The following is a 16042-nucleotide window of genomic DNA, read 5'->3' on the forward strand; positions in this document are numbered from 1 at the left end:
GACCTATAGTGCTACTGCCAGCGCTTAGATTTCCCATTGTGTTAGGTTTGTTAAATTATTAGATCCCTTAGACTGACCATTGTGTTAGGTTTGTTAAATTATTAGATCCCTTAGACTGACCACTACGTTAGGTTTGTTAAATTATTAGATGCCTTAGACTGACCACTACGTTAGGTTTGTTAAATTATTAGATGCCTTAGACTGACCACTACGTTAGGTTTGTTAAATTATTAGATGCCTTAGACTGACCACTACTTTAGGTTTGTTAAAATAGAGCCCTTAGACTGACCACTACGTTAGGTTTGTGAAATTATTAGATCCCTTAGACTGACCACTACGTTAGGTTTGTTAAATGGAGCCCTTAGACTGACCACTACGTTAGGTTTGTTAAAATAGAGCCCTTAGATGACCACTACGTTAGGTTTGTTAAAATAGAACCCTTAGACTGACCACTACGTTAGGTTTGTTAAAATAGAGCCCTTAGACTGACCACCACGTTAGGTTTGTTAAAATAGAGCCCTTAGACTGACCACTACGTTAGGTTTGTTAAAATAGAGCCCTTAGACTGACCACTACGTTAGGTTTGTTAAAATAGAGCCCTTAGATTTCCCATTGTGTTAGGTTTGTTAAAATAGAGCCCTTATATGACAACCTAAACCATTGGAATTTGGTCGTGCTTCTAGATGGTTGAAAGCACAGTGACAACGCGTCGGGAATTCAACAATCTTCTGGCTGTCTTTTTGAGTGGACGAATAAAAAGTTGATTCATCAACGTCTCTACCAAATATTACCCAAATGTCCATGTTGAAATGAGGTGGTGTGGCCAGATATACAGTCATGACCTACAGCCCCCCCATAGATTTAGTAGATCCACATGTGCATTCAGAAAGTATTCAGAACCCTTCCCTTGTTCCACATTTTGTTACTTTACAGCTTTATTAAAAAAAAAAAATGTTTTCTTCTTCCCAATCCTCAATCTACACACTATACACAGTAAAAAACAAAGCAAGAACAGGTTTTTATACATTTTTCTTTTAAAGATACCTTATATTCAGACCCTTTGCTTTGAGCCTCGACATTTAGCTCAGGTGCATCCTGGAGTCCACCTGTGGTAAATTCAATTGATTGGACATGATTTGGAAAGGCACACACCTGTCTATTTAAAAGGTCCCACAGTTGACAGTGCATGTCAGAGCAAAAAAACAAAACCATGAGGTCGAAGGTATTGTCCGTAGAGCTCTGAGACAGGATTGTGTTGAAGCACAGATCTGGGGAAGGGTAGCAAAAAATGTCTGCAGTGTTGAAGGTCCCCAAGAACAGTGTTACAGTTAATATAAGGAAATCAGTCAATTGAAATAAATTCATTAGGCCCTATTCTATGGATTTCATATGACTGGGCAGGGGTGTAGCCATGGGTGGGCCTGGGAGGGCATAGGCCCACCCACTGGGGAGTCAGGTTCACCCACTGGGGAGCCAGGCCCAGCCAATCAGAATGATTGCTAGCTGCCCAGGCCAAACTGAGCAATCGGGGGAGAAGGGTCTTGGTCAGGGAGGTGACAAGGAACCCGATATCCCGAAGCACACAGTCACGACAGTGCAGGAGTGGCTTCGGGACAAGTCTCTGAATGTCCTTGAGTGGCCCAACCAGAGCCCAGACTTGAACCCGCTCAAACATCTCTGGAGAGACCTGAAAATAGCTGTGCAGCAACACTCCCCATCCAACCTGACAGAGTTTGAGAGGATCTGCAGAGAAGAATGGGAGAAACTCCCAAAATACAGGTTTTCCAAGCTTGTAGCGTAATACCCAAGAAGACTCGAGGCTGTAATCACAATCACAAAGGTGCTTCAACAAAGTACTGAGTAAAGGGTCTGAATACTTATATAAATGTCATATTTACATATTGGTTTTTTTTGCAAAAAAAATCGAAAAAACTGTTTTTGCTTTGTCATGATGTGGTATTGTATGTAGATTGACAAATTCATCCCTTTTAGAATAAGGCTGCAACGTAACAAAATGTGGGGAAAAAAAGTCAAGTGGTCTGAATACTTTCCGAATGCACTGTACATGGTTCCTGTATACTGCAAATCCATTTTATATTGCACAGTTATATTTCACAGTTCTGTATTGTATTGTAATGAGTCACTTGTCAACCTCTCCTTCCCCAAGTTGGACCACGTGCAGACAGAGCTGGACGAACACGTCAAGGACACCAGGGGGCGCTTCACTGACCTGGGTCGTGAGATAAAGACCATCACCACTAAATACGTGACGGAGATTGGGGAGTGTTGGCGCTCCGGGGACGGGCTGGACAAGAGGCTTTCCAAGATGGAGGACGTCTGTGGCCGGCTGGACGGTGTCTCCAACAGCCTGGCCAAGATCAAGGTAGTGAACCTTTTTTTAAATTTATTTTAGCCCTTTTTCTCCCCAATTTCGTGGTATCCAATTGTTTTTAGTAGCTACTATCTTGTCTCATCGCTACAACTCCCGTACGGGCTCGGGAGAGACGAAGGTTGAAAGTCATGTGTCCTCCGATACACAACCCAACCAGCCGTACTGCTTCTTAACACAGCGCGCATCCAACCCGGAAGCCAGCCGCACCAATGTGTCGGAGGAAACACCGTGCACCTGGCAACCTTGGTTAGCGTGCACTGTGCCCGGCCCGCCACAGGAGTCGCTGGTGCGCGATGAGACAAGGATTTCCCTACCGGCCAAACCCTCCCTAACCCGGACGACGCTAGGCCAATTGTGCGTCGCCCCACGGACCTCCCGGTCGCGGCCAGTTACGACAGAGCCTGGGCGCGAACCCAGAGTCTCTGGTGGCACTGCTGGCGCTGTAGTACAGCACCCTTAACCACTGCACCACCCGGGAGGCCTGAATCTCTTTTTAAGGAACTTTTTTAAATCTTTTTTTTTTTTTTTACATTTGTGTTTTGTCCTTGAAATTCTTGAAAGGCTGATGTTGAGTATAATAATTTTGTATTATTATTATCAAGGAGGGGCTGAACAGACACGTATCAGGGCTGTGGAACTGTGTCAACACGCTCAACTCTACGGTCATCTTCCACGACGAGTCCATCGACAACATCCAGCACGTCCAGCTTCCAGACGTTCACTCTGACATCAACAGGCTCAACACCTCTGTCCTCAACGTCCTCGAGGAGTTCCACAGCTTTAAACAACAGGACTTTGTTGGTGAGTGTACTAAAGGGAGGTGAAGTGCATGTGCCAAATTGTTGGGCGAAATGACCTTTTAGTAACTAGCCAAGTCATTGAGTTGATGACAATTTTCTCCTCAGGGACAATAAAATGCATCCTATATACTATTTCAGTTGATTTGGACTTTAAGAGTGAAGTTAAGTGCACGTCTAAGATACACTACATGATTAAAAGTATTGCCAAACATCTCATTCCAAAATCATGAGCATTAATAAGGAGTTGGTCCCCCCCTTTGCTGCTATAACAGCCTCCAGTCTTCTGGGAAGGCTTTCCACTAGATGTTGGAACATTGCTGCTATAACAGCCTCCACTCTTCTGGGAAGGCTTTCCACTAGATGGTGGAACATTGCTGCTATCACAGTCTCTACTCTTCTGGAAAGGCTTTCCACTAGATGTTGGAACGTTGCTGCTATAACAGCCTCCACTCTTCTGGGAAGGCTTTCCACTAGATGGTGGAACATTGCTGCTATTACAGCCTCCACTCTTCTGGGAAGGCTTTCCACTAGATGTTGGAACATTGCTGCTATAACAGCCTGCACTCTTCTGGGAAGGCTTTCCACTAGATGTTGGAACATTGCTGCGGGGACTTGCTTCCATTCAGCCACAAGAGCATTAGTGAGGTCGGGCACTGATGTTGGGCGATTAGGCCTGGCTCACAGTCAACGTTCTAATTCATCCCAAGGTTTTCGATGGGTTTGAGGTCAGAGCTCTGTGCAGGCCAGTCACATTCTTCCATGCTTATCTCGACAAACCATTTCTGTATGGACCTCACTTTGTGCATGGGGGCATTGTCAAACTGAAACAAGGAAAGATCCTTCACCAAACTGTTTCCATAAAGTTAGAAGCACAGAATCGCCTAGAATGTCATTGTATGCTGTAGTGTTAAGATTTCCCTTCACTGGGACTAAGGGGCCTAGCCCCAAACATGAAAAACATCCCAAGACCATCATTCCTCCTCCACCAAACTTTACAGTTGGCACTATGCATTCTGGCAGGTAGCGTTCTCCTGGCATCTGCCAAACCCAGATTCATCCGTCGGACTGCCAGATGGTAAAGCGTGATTCATCACTCCAGAGAATGCGTTTTCAATGCCCCAGAGTCCAATGGCGGCGAGCTTCACACCACTCCAGCCGACGCTTGGCATTGTCTATGGTGATCTTAGGCTTGTGTGCGGCTGCTCGGCCATGGAAACCCATTTCATGAAGCTCCTGACGAACAGTTCTTGTGTTGACGTTGCTTCCAGAGGCAGTTTGGAACTCGGTAATCAGTGTTGCAACAAAGGACAGACGATTTTTAGGTTGTGTCCACATGCTTTTTTTGTATATATAGTGTACGTATGAGAATGCCCAAGCCCCATTTCAAGAATGCAGAAGTTAAGAGATATCATTAGGGAGGTTGATGGTCGAGGTCAGGACGGATCAGAAATAAACCCATTATGTGTCTGGTAGTTTTTAACTGTCCTCCTCAACTTTCTGCTCTGGTGTGGATCTTGCTGACTAGACTATTTGGAGCAGAGAGATTATCTTGTCCTTGGACCCTGGACTGTGGTGTGTCTGTGGTGGTCTGTGGTGGTCCGTGGGGGTCTGTGGTGTGTTTGTGGTGGTCTGTGGTGTGTCTGTGGTGGTCCGTGGGGGTCTGTGGTGTGTCTGTGGTGGTCCGTGGGGGTCTGTGGTGTGTCTGTGGTGGTCTGTGGTATGTCGGTGGTGGTCTGTGGTGGTCTGTGGTGTGTCTGTGGTGGTCTGTGGTATGTCGGTGGTGGTCTGTGGTAGTCTGTGGTGTGTCTGTGGTGGGTCAGTGGCGTGTCTTGCTCAATAGTTTTCTAGGCATGTGGTTTATCTCACTAAAGTAGATTCATAACTTAGTACCGAGTGCTTCTATCTTCTAGCTGTTCTGTTTTCTGGAATGATTTCTTGATGGTTGTATTGAATATCAAGGCTGTACAGTGCTGTTTGCAAATACTTATTTTGTATTCAAATATCAACAACAACATTTTCGAAGAGAAAATGTGTGTGCTTGTGTCAGCTGTCCACCCTTCCTTCCATGTGTAAGGTTCCCCTGGTCTGCCCGGTCCGAGAGGAGAGAGGGGCTACTCTGGACTCCCCGGGCCAAAGGGACCCCAAGGAAGAGAAGGGCCCCAAGGCAAACCTGGCAAAGAGGGGCCCCTGGGACCTCCAGGTAAAACAAAAACACACATTGGATCATCACAAAGAGATACAGAAGCTCTGGGGAAGGTTGCGAGGTCTCAGTAAAGACTTGTGATACTGACAAGTACAGAGTGCAGGGTTTTATTTTCTCTCAAATCAAGGTTTGATAACCATGACATTACTATTAATTTAATTCTGAAATGAACTAAAGTGATCTCTATTCAATCTGTATCGCAGCGTATTGAGCCAGAATATACAGCCTTTACCATGAATGCAGTCTTCACTAAAGCAGGAGGGTGTGCCGCTAAATTTCATTCACACAGTAGAGCTGAACCTTCTGCCATGCGGATTGTATAGAGCCCTAAAGCAGTGTTGTGTTATTGAATATTTTTCTTTTCATCTTTCATCCCAGGTCTGAGAGGTGAAGAAGGTATGTTATCATGTATCTATTCATTAATAATGTTAACATTGATCTGAGTGAATACTCTCTCATCTGCCCTCAGTTGAATCCCACACCAATCCTGAATTACACCATTTATGTTCGTTAGCGTTTCATGTTTATACTCTGTACTATACTGTATGTACTATACTTTATGTACTGTACTGTATTTACTATACTGTATGTACTATACTGTACTGTATGTGCTGTACTGTATGTACTATACTGTACTGTATGTACTATACTTTATGTACTGTACTGTATTTACTATACTGTATGTACTATACTGTACTGTATGTGCTGTACTGTATGTACTATACTGTACTGTATGTACTATACTATACTGTATGTACTATACTATACTGTACTGTATGTACTGTACTATATGTACTGTATGTACTATACTGTACTGTATGTACTGTGCTGTATGTATTGTACTGTATGTACTGTACTATATGTACTGCATGTACTATACTGTACTGTATGTACTGTGCTGTATGTACTGTATGTACTATACTGTACTGTATGTACTGTGCTGTATGTACTGTACTGTATGTACTGTACTGTATGTGCTGTGCTGTATGTACTGTGCTGTATGTACTGTGCTGTATGTACTGTACTGTATGTACTGTGCTGTATGTACTGTACTGTATGTGCTGTGCTGTATGTACTGTGCTGTATGTACTGTACTGTATGTGCTGTATGTACTATACTGTACTGTATGTGCTGTATGTACTGTACTGTATGTACTGTATGTACTATACTGTACTGTATGTACTGTGCTGTATGTATTGTACTGTATGTACTGTACTATATGTACTGCATGTACTATACTGTACTGTATGTACTGTGCTGTATGTACTGCATGTACTATACTGTACTGTATGTACTGTGCTGTATGTACTGTACTGTATGTACTGTGCTGTATGTACTGTGCTGTATGTACTGTGCTGTATGTACTGTACTGTATGTACTGTACTGTATGTGCTGTATGTACTATACTGTACTGTATGTGCTGTATGTACTGTACTGTATGTACTGTATGTACTATACTGTACTGTATGTACTGCATGTACTATACTGTATGTACTGTACTGTATGTACTGTATGTACTATACTCTACTGTATGTACTGTATTGTATGCACTATACTCTACTATATGTACTCTATGTACTGTGCTGTATGTACTGAATGTACTATACTCTACTGTATGTACTGTACTATATGTACAGTATGTACTATACTGTACTGTATGTACTCTATGTACTGTGCTGTATGTACTGTACTGTATGTACTGTACTCTACTGTACTGTGCTGTATGTACTGTATGTACTATACTGTACTGTGTATACTGTACTATATGTACTATACTGTCATATATTTTCTGAATGTACTGCATGTGCTGTATGTACTATACTGTACTGTATGTACTGTACTGTGCTGTATGTACTGTACTATATGTACTGTGTGTACTGTAGTGCCTGTATGTACTGTACTTTATGTACTCTACTGTACTCTATTTCCTGAATGTACTGCATTTGCTGTACTGTATATACTGTGTACTGGACTGCTGTATGTACTGTATTGTATGTACTGTATGTACTGTAGCCTTTTAAGTAATTTAAGTCATCATCTGCTGTATTGTGTATAATGGCTATGTTTTATTAACTAACACCACCAATGTATTGGCCTATTGTGCATATATACATATACATCTACATCTATATACATCTACATCTATATACATCTACATCTACATCTATATACATCTACATCTATATGCATCTACATCTATCTACATCTATCTATCTACATCTATATACATCTATCTATATACATCTACATCTATCTACATCTACATCTATCTTCATCTACATCTACATCTACATCTATCTTCATATACATCTACATCTATATACATCTATATACATCTATATCTATCTATCTACATATATATACATCTACATCTATATACATCTACATCTATCTACATCTATCTATCTACATCTATATACATCTATCTATCTACATCTACATCTATATACATCTATATACATCTACATCTATATACATCTACATCTATATGCATCTACATCTATCTATCTACATCTATATACATCTATCTATCTACATCTACATCTATATACATCTATATACATCTACATCTATATACATCTACATCTATCTTCATCTACATCTACATCTATATACATCTACATATCTACATCTACCTATCTACATCTATATACATCTACATATCTACATCTATATACATCTACATCTATCTTCATCTACATCTACATCTATATACATCTACATATCTACATCTACCTATCTACATCTATCTATCTACATCTATATACATCTACCTATCTACATCTATATACATCTACATCTATATACATCTACATATATCTGTCTACATCTATCTATCTACATCTATATACATCTACCTATCTACATCTATATACATCTACATCTATATACATCTACATCTATCTACATCTATCTATCTACATCTATATACATCTACATCTAACTATTTACATCTATCTACATCTATATACATCTACATCTATCTATCTACATCTATCTATCTACATCTATATACATCTACCTATCTACATCTATATACATCTACATCTATATACATCTACATCTATCTACATCTACATACATCTACATCTATCTATCTACATCTATATACATCTACATCTATATACATCTACATCTATCTACATCTACATACATCTACATCTATCTATCTACATCTATATACATCTACATCTATCTATATCTATATACAGCTACATCTATCTCTCTATCTATCTATCGACATCTACATCTATATACATCTACATCTATATACATCTACATTTCTAAACACACCTCTCTCCCCTGATACCAGGTTCAGCAGGATAAACACACCTCTCTCCCCTGATACCAGTAAACACCTCTCTCCCCTGATACCAGTAAACACACCTCTCTCCCCCTGATACCAGTAAACACACCTCTCTCCCCTGATACCAGGTTCAGCAGGATAAACACACCTCTCTCCCCGATACCAGTAAACACACCTCTCTCCCCCGATACCAGTAAACACACCTCTCTCCCCTGATACCAGTAAACACACCTCTCTCCCCTGATACCAGTAAACACACCTCTCTCCCCTGATACCAGTAAACACACCTCTCTCCCCTGATACCAGTAAACACACCTCTCTCCCGATACCAGTAAACACACCTCTCTCCCCTGATACCAGTAAGCACACCTCTCTCCCCCGATACCAGTAAACACACCTCTCTCCCCTGATACCAGGTCCAGCAGGATCAGACTCCCACGTTCCTCGTCTGTCCTTCTCAGCAGCTCTGACCCGCCCTCAGGCCAGGGCTGGAACCATAGTCTTCAACAAGATCTTTGTCAACGAGAAGGATGTCTATAACCCAGGCACAGGTGTGTGTTTGGGCATTATTAACAGGAGTGGAGTTGTACATGTATATATCTCTGTCAAGACCTTACCATCTTAGTTCTTAAATCTTAGACTGGAGTCATTTTTCAATTTGAGTAAAGGCTTGTGTTCTTATTGCATGTTTATTCAAATATATGCTGTGCTTGTTTGACTGCAAAACTCATCACGAGACGCCAACGATCCCTGTTATTTACTACGTTGTTGACAACTTCGTTGTCCATCGAAATGAAAGTTAATATTACTGGTATTATAACCCAGAACCATGTCTCTGTCTCCCCAGGTTACTTCACAGCCCCAGTGAGTGGTAAATATTTCTTCAGCGCTACCCTGACAGGCCATAAGAATGTGAAGATTGAGGCTGTCCTATCTAAGTCTAACTACGGAGTGGCGCGTGGGGACTCTGCAGGCTACCAACCAGAGGGACTGGAGAAACCCATGGCGGAGGCCAGACACACGCCTGGAGCCCTGGCTGTCTTCAACATCATCCTCCCTATGAAGGCGGGAGATACCGTCTGCATCGACCTGGTCACCGGGAAACTAGCCCACTCCTCAGAACCCCTCACCATCTTCAGCGGGATGCTGCTGTATGAGACCGTCTGATTGGGCTAGACTGTCAGTGTGAGGCCTTCTGATTGGCTGATCTGAAGGAGATGGATGAGTCTAATTGGTGCTTACAGAGACAAACAACATTGTCTTGAGATCAACAATTGAATCAAACCAGCAAGAGAAATATCTTCATGAATGAATCAAACCAGCAAGAGATATACCTTCATGTAGAAGAAAGAAATCCATCCATTTGATGATTTGTTTTTTTTGTGTTTCACAGCTTGGAGTAAACAGGAATCCCACTGGGCACAGATGTCCATTCAAAGTCTATTCCACGTTGGTTCAATGTAATTACATTGAAATGACGTGGAAACAACAACCCCTGTGTTCCCAGTGGGATTATACATCCATTTCTTTGACATTCATTTCCTTTTTTGAAAGAGATGCCACTGCAGGGTTTTATATGTTATAATATTTTAATAGTTTGTTCAACACTATCAACTTTAATGTTTCACTTATTTTCATAAGCTGGCCTTGAGGTCTCACACATATTCTTTAACGTCAAAGCAAACTATAGTATATTTTTGAAAGGATCACAAAATAATGCAAAGTATTTTTGTTCCCTGTAGACTGATACGCCCACAAATATGACTGTGATGGTTTATGTTCTAGAATCTGTTTATTGCACACATTCTATGTCAAAGTGGTTCTGAAGTATTTTGTATACTCAGTCTAAATTACTCACACTATCTATTTCACGGGTGCAAACAGATTGAAGAGAAATGCAACAATAAGCACATTTTCCTCAAGTAACAAAGCAATTTCAGGGTGTGGGGAGCAGACCAGCAACAAACAAAGTTACGCTGGTGCTCATTCTGACTTTTGTTCTAGAACTCAGAAAGAAAAATAACATTTTGAGGAAAATTCCATAAATTTGTTTTAGAACTCAACCAGAAAAAGAACATTTGAGGAACATTCCATTATTATATCCAAGGACTCAAGAGAAAGATTTCTTTTCAGAATCTCTAATGTAGCCATAAGGGTCATGTAGACTTGGTGAAGGTCGAGGGTTCAACTGTAAAACGTGTTTCTCTGTCAACCATATTCAGAGCCACAGATAACACTGATGAGGAGGGTACACATCCCTCTATCCCTCCATGAATTTAAACCTCAGCCAAGAAACCATGTGCCTGGTCAAAAGTAGTGTACTAAGTAGGGAATAGGGTGCCATTTGGGACGAAGGCCATGTTTCCTGTGTCCTTCCTCACTAGGCCAATTAACATGCCTTTCCTTTCTAAAAGTATTTGAAATCAGTCCGATACAGTACAGTACAGGAAGACCCTCTAGTGGAATGTTCATATGTTGACACTATCGAGGAACATTATCATCAGAAATGACATTTACGGCTTAAGTCCCCAATGATATCCCATTTTAACTATATAGTACACTACTTTGGACCAAGTGCACACAAAAAAAATAAAAAATAATAATAATATATATATTATTATTTATTTTATTATTATTATTTTTTGTGCACTTGGTCCAAAGTAGTGTACTATAGTTAGAATAGGATACTATAAATAAAATGCCTTTTCAGATGCACATTGTATTTTATCGTGGCATATGTTGCCAGAATTTCCCAAAGCCTTGAACCAGCCCGTTTGGAAATGCAATTTACTTTGTAATATGTGTTTTTTGTTGTTGTTGTATGCGTTGATGTACAACCTCAATAGTTTGTAAATATTTGTATGTATATTTTTTGGTCATATATTAGTAATTTGTTGTGACTGTATGTTTTAGATGTATTTTTAATTTTTAATTTAGGTTTTGTGTTTTTTTTTGGTTTTGTTTGCCACATGTGACCCCAACACAGATAACTTTTCCACATGTAGTCTTAACTCTCCTTATTCATGATAAGGAAAGCGTTGAATGCAAAGATGTGATCTTTGACCTTCACATTAACAATTAAAAAATAATTTAAAAAATACACAGAACCAAAATATAAAAATGTAACCCGCAACAAACTCTTAAGAATTTACTGAGTTACAGTTCATATTAGGATATCAATCCATTTAAATTAATTCATTAGACCTTAATCTATGGATTTCACATGAGTGGGAATACAGATATGCATCTGTTGGTCACAGATAGCTTAAAGAAAAGGTAGGGGTGTGGATCAGAAAACCAGTCAGCATCTGGTGTGAACACCATTTTGCCTCATGCAGAGCGACGCATCTCCTTCGCGTAGAGTTAATCAGGCTGTTGATTGTGGAATGTTGTCCCACTCCTCTTCAATGGCTGTGCGAAGTTGCTGGATATTGGCGGGAACTGGAACACGCTGTCGTACTCGTCGATCCAGAGCATCCCAAACATGCTCAATGGGTGACATGTCTGGTGAGTATGGAGGCCATGGAAGAACTGGGACATTTTCAGCTTCCAGGTATTGTGTACAGATCCTTGAGACATGGGGCTGTGCATTAACATGCGGAAACATGAGGTGGATGAATGTCACGACAATGGGCCTCAGTATCTCGTCACGGTATCTCTATGCATTCAAATTGCCATCAATAAAATGCCATTGTGTTTGTTGTCCATAGCTTATGCCTGCTCATACCATAACCCCACTGCCACCAAGGGGCACTCTGTTCACAACATTGACATCGTCTGCCATCTGTCCAGTACAATTGAAATGTGGATTGATCCTTGAAGAGCCAGCATTCCAGTGGCCACCGAAGGTCAGCATTTACCCACTGAAGTCGGTTACGACGCCGAACTGCAGTCAGGTCAAGACCCGGTGAGGACGGCATGAAGATGAGCTTCCCTGAGATGGTTTCTGACAGTTTGTGCAGAAATTCTTCGGTTGTGCAAACCCACAGTTTCATCAGCTGTCTGGGTGGCTGGTCTCAGACAATCCTACAGGTGAAGTAGCCGGATGTGGAGGTCCTGGGCTGGCGTGGTTACACGTGGTCTGCGATTGTGAGGCCGGTTGGACGTACTGCCAAATTCTATAAAACAACGGAGGCGGCATATGGTAGAGAAATGAACATTCAAATTATCTGGCAACAGCTCTGTTGGACAATGCTGCATTCTGCATGCCAATTGTACTCTCCCTCAAAACTTGAGTCTGTGTCATTGTGTTGTGTGACAAAACTGCACATTTTAGAGTGGCCTTTTATTGTCCCCAGCACAAGGTGCACCTGTGTAATAATCATGCTGTTTAATCAGCTTCTTGACATGCCACACCTGCCAGGTGAATGGATTATCTTGGCAAACGGAGAAATGCTCACTAACAGGGATGTAATCAAATTTGTGCACAACATTTGAGAGAAATCAACTTTTGTGTGCGTATGGAACATTTCTGGGATCTTTTATTTCAGCTCATGAAACATGGGACCAAACATTTTACAACACTTTTTTTCTGGGCGTCTGGCGTATTCGAGTTCAGGAGGATGGAATCTGTCTTCATAATGGGATGTTTTTTGGGATGCATCCTTCACGAAGCAACCTAATCTGTGGTTTACAAAGTATTCAGAGAATGTCCAGCCTCTGTATATTTTCTCATTCATCACTATAAAGGGCTTGTCAAAAACTCACATTGGCGGTCAACTGTTTCTGTTTCATTCCAGGCCACAATGACGCATATCAGTGATCCAGTGTCAACAAGGGAAATTGAGACCAAGCAGGACAGGGTGTAGCAGGACAGGATGTAGCAGGACCGGGTGTAGCAGGACAGGATGTAGCAGGACAGGGTGTAGCAGGACAGGATGTAGCAGGACCGGGTGTAGCAGGACAGGGTGTAGCAGGACAGGGTGTAGCAGGACAGGATGTAGCAGGACAGGATGTATCAGGACAGGATGTAGCAGGACAGGGTGTAGCAGGACAGGGTGTAGCAGGACAGGGTGTAGCAGGACAGGATGTAGCAGGACCAGGTGTAGCAGGACAGGGTGTAGCAGGACAGGATGTAGCAGGACAGGGTGTAGCAGGACAGGATGTATCAGGACAGGATGTAGCAGGACAGGGTGTAGCAGGACAGGATGTAGCAGGACAGGGTGTAGCAGGACAGGGTGTAGCAGGACAGGATGTAGCAGGACAGGGTGTAGCAGGACAGGATGTAGCAGGACAGGGTGTAGCAGGACAGGGTGTAGCAGGACAGGATGTAGCAGGACAGGGTGTAGCAGGACAGGGTGTAGCAGGACAGGGTGTAGCAGGACAGGATGTAGCAGGACAGGGTGTAGCAGGACAGGGTGTAGCAGGACAGGATGTAGCAGGACAGGGTGTAGCAGGACAGGATGTAGCAGGACAGGATGTAGCAGGACAGCAGTGGTGGAAAAAGTACTCATCTCTACTTTTACTCAATGAAAATGAACTTAAAAGAAAATAACTCAAGTGAAAGTCATCCTGTAAAATACTTACTTGAGTAAAATTCTAAAAGTATGTGGTTTTAAATGTACTTAAGTATCAAAAGTAAAAGGGCGATGCACAATTGGCCGGGCATCGTCTGGGTTTGGCCGTCATTGTAAATAAGAATTTGTTCTTAACTGACTTGCCTAGTTAAATCAAGGTTAAATAAAATAAAAAATGATTAAAATCCTTATATTAAGCAAAATAGACGACACGATTTTCTTGTATTTTTTTATTCACGGATAGCCAGGGTCATAGTTCAACACTCTTGACATAATTTACAAAGAAGCATTTGTGTTTAGTGAGTCTGCCAGATCAGAGGCAGTAGGGATGACCAGGGATGGGTTGGGCTGGGTTTCTGTACAGCACTTTGAGATATCAGCTGATGTACGAAGGGCTATTATATAAAAATTAATTTGATTTTTTTATTTTGATGTTCTCCTCATAAGTGTGTGAATTAGACCATTATCCTGTCCTGCTAAGCATTCAAAATGTAATGAGTACTTTTGGGTGTCAGGGAAAATGTAAGGAGTAAAAAGTACTTTATCTTCTTTAGGAATGTAGTGAAGTAAAAGTTGTCAAAAATATAAATATAAACTTAAGTTAAAAATACTTGAAAGTACTACCTAAGTATTTCCACCACTGCAGGACAGGATGTCACTGTACTTATGGTGTATGGGGACCTCTTACTGGCCAACATTATATGACAGTTTTACTATTGGTTGTTCCTGGGCTAAAGTCAAACTGCAATAGGAGAGCAAGTATGTACATCTGGTACGTACAGAGATGGTGCCCTGTCGGTACAGAGATGGTGCCCTGTCGGTACAGAGATGGTGCCCTGTCGCTACAGAGATGGTGCCCTGTCGGTACAGAGATGGTGCCCTGTCGCTACAGAGATGGTGCCCTGTCGGTACAGAGATGGTGCCCTGTCGGTACAGAGATGGTGCCCTGTCGGTACAGAGATGGTGCCCTGTCGATACAGAGATGATGCCCTGTCGGTAGAGAGATGATGCCCTGTCGGTACAGAGATGGTGCCCTGTCGCTACAGAGATGGTGCCCTGTCGGTACAGAGATGGTGCCCTGTCGGTACAGAGATGGTGCCCTGTCGGTACAGAGATGGTGCCCTGTCGATACAGAGATGATGCCCTGTCGGTAGAGAGATGATGCCCTGTCGGTACAGAGATGGTGCCCTGTAGATACAGAGATGATGCCCTGTCGGTACAGAGATGGTGCCCTGTAGATACAGAGATGGTGCCCTGTAGATACAGAGATGATGCCCTGTCGGTACAGAGATGGTGCCCTGTCGGTAGAGATGGTGCCCTGTCGGTAGAGATGGTGCCCTGTCGGTACATTTATGCAAATGTATTAAAAATAAAAACCTGAAATACTTATTTACATAATTATTCAGACCCTTTGCCATGAGACTCAAAATTGAGCTCAGGTGCATCCTGTTTCTATTGGTCATCCTTGAGATGTTTCTACAACTTGAACGGAGTCCACCTGTGGTAAATTAAATTGATTGGACAGGATTTGGAAAAGCACACACCTGTCTATATAAGGTCTCACAGTTGACAGTGCGTGTCAGAGCAAAAACCAAGCCATGAGGTTGAAGGAATTGTCCGTAGAGCTCAGAGACAGGATTGTGTCGAGGCACAGATCTGGGGAAGGGTACCAAAACATTTCTGCAGCATTGAAGATCCCCAAGAACACAGTGGCCTCCATCATTTTTAAATGGAAGAAGTTTGGAACCACCAAGACTCTTCCTAAAGCTGGCCGCCCGGTCAAACTGAGCAATCAGGGGAAAAGGGCCTAGGTCAGTTAGGTAA

At 42.1% G+C, this 16042-nt stretch overlaps 1 protein-coding gene across 2 annotated transcripts in view; it reads left to right on the top strand.

Moving 5' to 3' along the window:
* The window catches only part of emilin1a (elastin microfibril interfacer 1a), an 81753-nt gene extending 68345 nt beyond the window's left edge, over positions 1–13408 (top strand). For both annotated transcript variants that reach the window (XM_065008582.1, XM_065008583.1), the window contains exons 12-17: positions 2168–2383; positions 2995–3193; positions 5267–5392; positions 5774–5791; positions 9119–9253; positions 9550–13408. In XM_065008582.1, the coding sequence (XP_064864654.1) occupies positions 2168–2383; positions 2995–3193; positions 5267–5392; positions 5774–5791; positions 9119–9253; positions 9550–9869 (1014 nt within the window). In that variant the 3' untranslated portion in view covers positions 9870–13408. The remainder of the gene's footprint in view (positions 1–2167; positions 2384–2994; positions 3194–5266; positions 5393–5773; positions 5792–9118; positions 9254–9549) is intronic.
* The last annotated feature ends 2634 nt before the right edge of the window (positions 13409–16042 follow it).

Source organism: Oncorhynchus nerka, linkage group LG24 (assembly GCF_034236695.1).
Source record: "Oncorhynchus nerka isolate Pitt River linkage group LG24, Oner_Uvic_2.0, whole genome shotgun sequence".
Classification (NCBI taxonomy): Eukaryota; Metazoa; Chordata; class Actinopteri; order Salmoniformes; family Salmonidae; genus Oncorhynchus; species Oncorhynchus nerka.